General features: G+C 43.4%; 1 protein-coding gene across 1 annotated transcript in view; it reads right to left on the reverse strand.

Moving 5' to 3' along the window:
- Positions 1-7,707, reverse strand: part of LOH12CR1 (loss of heterozygosity, 12, chromosomal region 1) — a 77,006-nt gene that overhangs the window by 62,476 nt on the left and 6,823 nt on the right. Inside the window, exon 3 of the mRNA XM_010004777.1 lies at positions 6,805-6,948. Coding sequence (XP_010003079.1) covers positions 6,805-6,948 — 144 coding nt within the window. The remainder of the gene's footprint in view (positions 1-6,804; positions 6,949-7,707) is intronic.

A 7,707-nucleotide genomic window follows, 5' to 3' on the forward strand; every position in this document is an offset into this window, starting at 1 on the left:
AGGCCAATAGTTTAAGCAGGCATGCTCATTCTTTCTATCTGCCAACATACACATTGTATCACACAATGTGAAACAGGCTGAAAAGGGAGGTGGGGGAAAAAAAGTAGACAACTGAGTATCCAGTGTCCCTAACACTCCTGTTGTTTGGATAGTACCTAACCTCACACTCAAATCCTCTCACTCATAAAAATTAATCGGCCCAGGTCTCCAAATAGTCAACAAACCACTGAGGAACACATAAATAGGACATCATTCTCCTCCTCTCCTATTATATTTTTGATGAAAGGAGCTTTTCTTTCAAGCTGAGGCATCTCCTAAATTCTGTTTTCAGAGCTAGTTTTGAGTCATGAAATCACAATATAGAGGCACCTCTCTATAACAAAGAATACAGTATTGGTACACAAGCCTTAAAAAAACCCCAACAAAACAACAAACAAAACAAAACAAAAAATAAAACTCCAGGCAAATATGCACTCACATTGTAATTCTTGGTATTTCTTTCTGCCCAGCATGTTCATTTTCACCTTACTGAGCACTAAGCATGGGGTCCAGCCAACAAACCTGGATGTTGCAAATTCTGTTGGAGCACGATGCCCTCAACAGTACTACCAAGTGCTGCATAAGCACATCCTCCTGGTAAGGCACAGGGGCAACATTAAAAAGCATTGCAGTATTGCAATGCCTGAACAACTATAGGAATAAAATTTACTAACACATGCTATTAGCTAAACTCTGTAGGCAGTAAATGGAAGAAGTAGCATACAGTGATGTAGAGGAATGAACAGAGGATGTAACTCAATCACCAAAAAACACTGAGGAGTGAGATGTGATAAAATCTATTGCTTTAAAGGCTCAGACTCTAAACATCCATCCTACATCTACACTGATATTTTTCAGGAAAGTAGTTTTCTGCTTGAAAAATGACCTAATCCCAAAATTATACAGGGATGAACAACCCTTTCAATATGCCTAACACAAGCTTGTGTTCCCTGTGATGGGAGGACAACAAAAGATTGGCACAGCAGCCCAGATTTTACCACTGTTCTCTCTCACATTAGCATCTCCCTGTGCTTCTCTGTTGAAGTGCACCAGTTGTAATAAAAATACCATTGCCAAGTTTTCACTTCAAGTCATACTGAGATAAAAAGGACACTCCTCACACTACCTTGCAAGATTCTTTCTGCCACAAAACTTTGGTCTTCTTATGCTGCCAGGTAAACAATACCCTAGACTCTTCAGAGTGAAGGTCTCGGCTTTTGCTTTGTGAAATACCTTCCTTGATAAATAATGAAGCAACATATATATGCATAATGGGCAACATGGTAAAGAAACCTCAGCAGGTGAGCCATAACCTATTCATTTACATCTATTTTATGCCTGGTAGATGTTTGCTTAACATGTCCTTAAAAACATTAAGGACAGAAATGCCACAACTCTACTGAGAAACTCTTTCCATGTTTTGCTATTCTTACAAAAACAGCAACAGTATTTGTAGGACAAGAATATTGGACTAAAGGATGCTAATGAGCTCCAGACAAAAACCTTTATTTGTCTACAAGCTCCCATATGCACTCCAGGTATGGATAACAGACAAAGGAATGGTGTGTACCACAAATAACTTGCTGAAGGTCTACACAGAAGCTACCTCTCTTCTCATCTGGAAATGGAGGTGAGCCTGAAGTAAAAGCCCTAGCATCCCTTCCTAACTTTGTTTCTCTCAGTGCTTGGGGGATCAGGAGTTTCTCCGACAGAAGACATTCTGCACATGATGGCAAATGCAATTAGCAGTCTCTGCACAAACACCCATACCTAAACTGTTTTCATAAGCCACAATTTCCAGGTATGTATCAGCACACTGCCTAATATGCACAAATGATCCCTGTTCTCAGGGGAACTTGCACACAACAAGCCTAGACTGCCAGAATAAAACAAAAACAACCAATCAAAAACATGTATCGTGACGTTTTGTACAACAGGCCAAACAGGGGTCAGCAACAATGAAATACCTAGCATAAAAATTACTTTTCACTTTAATTAAGATTTCCTCCTCAGATAAGTCAGCTCACAGATGGGGCTGCTGAATTATCTCTAAATAACTACAAGTCCGTATTTAGTGAATTTATGGTATGTATAGCACCCTGAATCATGCAATACTACTTATGCTTCCAAGGGATGCTACCACCATATTGGCAACTGCTTCCTCCAAATGAGGAGGAAAAGGCAAGGAAAATGGCAGCACAAAAGAATTTCTAGTATTTACAGCAGACTGGTTACCAAAAGGTTAAGTTACCGTGGGTGTTGGTTTAGTTACAAGTATGTTAACTGTAATGTACAAGAACACCCATCTAAAGGAAGGTCTTCCTTACAGTGCCATCTGGGAAGCAGCCATGACAGACTGCAGCACAGGCCTTCAAACCAAATGGATTAAAAAAGACAGATGTTCAACCAAAAAAAATCAGCTGAGGAGAAGCCAGAAGGCATCCGCCTGGCACAAGACAGCCCTCAGTCCTTTTTGAGGGTTGAAAGAGATGATGATGCCCTCTGGAAGAATACAATGAGCCTTCTGTTTTAGTAACAGAAACTTAAAATCTTAACACTCTTTACAAAAGCTTTTTGGAAGTTCTATAACAATGTTTCATTCCTTAGCCCACCCATCTTACAGTCACAGAAACTAGAACATTCACCCTTTGCTTTTCAACCCTGGCTCACTGCTTCCTTGCTTAACTCTAATCATTCCTAATTTAACATTTTTGTTTTCAGGTTGTCCCACCTGTTGGTAAAGATGCTCTAACCACACTTCACCAAGTGGATCCCTTCTCTTGCCAGCAGTCCTCAATCCCCAATGAGGATCTTCTGGTCCTAAAAGTTAAATGCCTGGTCAGAGGTGATACTTTATAGACACAGTCAGAGCCTTTCCAAAAGAAACTACATACCGTGGTACCTTATCAACCTTCTGTAGTCATGATCATGAGAAAATTGCACTTTTAGCTTTTTCCAAACACCTTTGTAAGATGGGCTGCTTTGTTCATGAACTACAGAAGTAATATCATTTTGGATTACTCAGAGAAGATCACTTTGATATTATACACAGCTGGCTATGACTTCACACTATGAACAGACTGCAAGAGCCAGGGACACTGAACAGCCAGAAGTTTCACTTTCATGCAAATATCCTGAGGAAGCTGCACAAAGGAATGAAACATCCTAACACATTTTCACATTTTGCTCTGTATCACTTACAAAGAGGTCTCTGCAGTGAACACTTCCAACCAGGGAGAGGACTGGAGACCTCTTCTATTGCTCCTAGGAGTCTAGATTATAAACCTTGCTCCCAATTAAAAATAAAATAAAATAAAATAATCTTGTTTCATCAAGCAGTTAAGTTCCCTGCTAGCATTTCTAATTGAAGGGTTTTTTTACATTCAGAAAAAAAAGTATGCAAGCATTCCAAATACACAGCAGTTTCTGGAGAAGAACAATCAGGTACTTCACTCACAGATGTACACCCTAAGGGTAGCTTTTCTGCCCTCTCTGGGTGGAATCAGGATTTGGTGTTTACAAATAGCAGTCAACAGGCATCCAGTGCACTGCTTTCCTAAGTCCATTGTGAGACACTCCCCTTTCTGTCCACATGAATATATTGCACCAGAAAAGACAGTTGCTGGCATTAAGAAAAAAGATGCTCTAGTCCTTGACTCACCACAGTAGGTACTACACAATCACTTCAAGACAGCAGCACCTACACCACCAAATGCCTACATCCAGAAAGTTCAAACACTAGAATCAGCCAATGCTGAAACACTGACCTCTCAAGCACTGCTTGTTATGCATGCTCATTAACAAGAACAGTACTTCAAAGGCAGCAACCATTACTTAGAAGGACCTTACAGAATGAAACTCTGAGGTGCAATTTCTGCTGCAGAAGTCAAGGAAAACCTAGGATGAAAGATGTAATTGGCATTATCAACCATGCAAGAGTGTACAACCCTAAATATCTCCAGCTTTATTTATCACAAACTCAACTCAATGTGGCTAGGAGAGACTAGTGCTTTGGCTCTTAAGTGCTTTGGCTCTCAAGAACACACAGTCTCTTCATGATCACGTGCTTCCCCAGTCCATCAGTTTAGCTATTAGGCTTCTTCCGAGACTTACAAGCAAAATAAACACCCTTGGCTTTGCTTACTCAAGAGGAAACTGAAAAGAATTATGAAGCTTACAAGGGCTATGAGTTCACATCTACAGCACTCCATGTTGCTAGACCACAAGACACCAGATTTTAGGATTGACTCCTAAAAGATCTCTAGTATTCTTCTTCATCCACTCCAGGGACATGACCTTACACGTGAAGGATACAGAGACCAGTCCAAAACACAACAGCTTCTCGAGCAGGCCTGTGGCAGATCTGGGACCTCTCAAGACTCAACTCACTCAACAGACCACAGTACTTCCTGCAGTGAACACAAGTATCACAGTCCTGTTGCTCAAGTAATAACAAATATTTGAGACCAAAAAAGCTGTTCACAAAAGTAAACATGATTTACTCTTGAGCAGTCACCAGCTGTCAACACATGTCAAGAGACTCTGCATGAAACTCTTACCAGGCCAAGTGAAATAGAAAAGGTTTCTGTCACACATACACAGCTTCAGGTCCAAAGTAATGCCAGCAAATGCAACCCAGTGGCCAAGACAACTTCCCATCAAACAACTTAACCCACACATATTTAGCAATTAAAGGACTTGGAGAGGCCATCTAAGGCAGTAGTAGCTTCCAACCGTTCTATCTCAGCTACATGGCTGCTGCTATCTTTTTTCTCACTTTCCACCTGCTCCTTAACTATTCATCCAGGCACACAGCCTCTGGAAACAATCAATCATCAGTCTCACTTCTCAGGACTTCCATAGCTCTTACGCAACCCAAGTTTGCTCACCACAGTTGGAGGCTGGGTGGAACTGAAACCCTTTGCCACCACACTCTTACACGTACACAACAATCTTGGTGCCAGATGTTAATGCACAATCTAAATTTGGTCTCTCAGATTATAACTTCCTTATTTCTCTGGTAGATTTGGGTTCCAGCTTTTACATTCCAAACTATCACTGGCAAGATCCTGGTTCTGCCATTTGAATAAGGCAGGACTCAGGCAAAGCACTTTCTGCACACAGGTACTGGTTTCTACCCAGCCTGCTGCTGACATAAACACTGGGCCAACATCAGCAATCTTGCAGTCCATTCAAAAAGGCAGTGAAAGTGTCAAGAATAAATCAAATACAGATTTCTACATCACCACCCACTGTAAAGTTTTAAAAAACCCAAAAAACAAAACATATAACTAACACACCCGCTCTCCTTGGTCAAGAGTGACTGTAGTACCAGCCTGAAAAACATCCACATTTGCTTTTCTCCAGTTTAGTGGCCTCCCTATCTGTCTGCCCCTTCTGCTGGAAACAGCAGTCACAGTGGCCTCCCTGTCTGCCCCTTCTGCTGGAAACAGCAGTCAGCGCTGTGCACACCCAGACCCCTATCGAGCAGTATCTAATAAAATGCCAAATAATTGGTCTGTTAGGCTATCAGAGAGTCCTCAATTTCTAGTCATGTTCCAGGGTCCTCGTGCAGTAGACACACAAAAAAGTAGAGAGCTGCTGTTCACAAAGTGATGCTGTGATGTTACGTGACCTCTAGCCATGCCTGCAGGGCCAAGTGGCCGCCACATCTTCCCAGTAGCCACGCATGACTCAGTGAGACTCAGACCAGCAGTGCCTAAACCCTCAGCTGTACAAGACCACATCATTTCTTCCAGTAGCAGGGAGAGCTAAACATTCCAGCTCCTTCCTCTCTGCCATAATAAACCTAAAAGGCATAAGCAGGTGCTGCAGCCAATGCACACACAGCAGGCCTCACGTTTTCAAAAGAACATTGGTTCACCAGGTGCCCACTGCACAGCACACTGACACAAGTTTGCTGACCCTCACTGTTGCACAGAGAGGAGCACATGAGCAGGCTGCTTTTACCAAATCAACTTGTGCAGGCTGCTACAGGGCTCTTTCTTCCTAAGGGATTTTTCAGATACTAAGGATACCACCCGGTCTGCAGAAAAGAGGTAGCTAGAAGCCAGACCACCATTTTTGGTAAACAGTAGGCTTGATTTAAATCTTCACTTCCCTTTGAACAGAACAGAAGGAAGAATGGCTGCTGGGTAAGAAGGAAAAAAAGAGTGGGAGGAAAAGAAATAAAGAAAAAAAAATAAAGGAAAAAAGATACAGTAGATACACTATGTAAGAAGTCCACTGATGTAAAGGGATGTTGTCAACACGGGGCTTAAGTGCCCACACAAGTTTCAGCCCACACCCCCACCCCCAAAAACAAGATCTGCTCTAGGCTGGAAACCTCCACAAGCTACCTTTTTTACAAGCAATTGAATCCATACACAGGTGGCCGTGACTCTGAGATATTAACACACAGAAGTTTTTAAGATCCTAGAGTGTTGCAGTCCATTCTATATTAGAATGTAACACAGCATCTTTCATCAGATAGTGGTACAGGGCAAGCTGGCAGGCTTGGAGGTGTCCTGTCTCCACAACAGATCATTCCACTGCAAAGAACATAATCAGCACACCTTTAAACCAGCTCCCCCACAATTTAAAAGACTGGGAATAATCAGGAAAGAACAAAAGGAAGTTTAAAACAAGGGGGTAGAGAAAAATATTGACTGAAATGTGAACTGCAGTAGGAACCTCAGGACACACAAAGCAGGTGGTTCATCAGGTACAAAAAAAGGCCTTTAAAAACAGAGGAAGAACAATCACCTTTCAAAAGGGGCTGGAAAGTTGGAATTTCCTGCAGCTTTATGACATCTGGGTCATTGCTGACATTTCGAGAGGATTGCGTTCCTGGGGCTACCACCACGATGTCATCCATTTTTGCTCGATGCTTGGATGGTGATGGAGATGCTGGAAGGATACAGAGGAAGAGGAGAGAGGGAACAATCAAATTAATCAGCAGATTCCATCAGAATCTAACCCTGAGAGAATGCTACCAGGTTTAACATAACAGAGGTAGATTTCCTATAGTATGAATGCATTTCTGACATCACTCAAGGACAGTCCTCTCCTTTCACATCCTTTGTTAATCTACTACATTCAGCAGATTTCCTTCTGGAGCAGGTAACAGCTGATGAAGGACCTGTTGCCTTCTCACCACAGGGATAACCGAACACTGATGATGAAGGTACAAACACTGTGCTTTTGTCAGCGTCCCACCACAGTAAGGCTCTTCTACATTATTAGACACCTCCACAGGAAAGGTTTGCCTGAACACCTTGATTCCAAGCACACCTGGGACACCTTGCTTCAGCATGGTACACCCCTCGCTGTCCTTCACAGGGAGACGAAACACCTGCACCCTTGACACCCTCCTCTTCCTCCTCACTCCCCTCCCAAGCCCGGAACCCTTCTCCTTGCCTCCTGCGGCCCAGCAGCAGGAGAGAGGCCCTTGCCCGGGCCCTGGGGCGCACCCAGCCGGGCCTACCCTGCCTCCCCCGACGCTGTCCCAGAGGAGGAAGGGGAGGAAGGGGAGGAAGGGGAGGAAGGGGAGGAAGGGGAGGAAGGGGAGGAAGGCCCGGCCCGCACCGCCCTCTGCAGCCTCGCACCCCACAGCCATTCCCATCTCCTTCTCCACACCCCGCTCCGCCAGGCCACACATCCGCATCC

This window comes from Chaetura pelagica, unplaced genomic scaffold, assembly GCF_000747805.2.
Source record: "Chaetura pelagica isolate M959 unplaced genomic scaffold, ChaPel_1.0 scaffold479, whole genome shotgun sequence".
Classification (NCBI taxonomy): Eukaryota; Metazoa; Chordata; class Aves; order Apodiformes; family Apodidae; genus Chaetura; species Chaetura pelagica.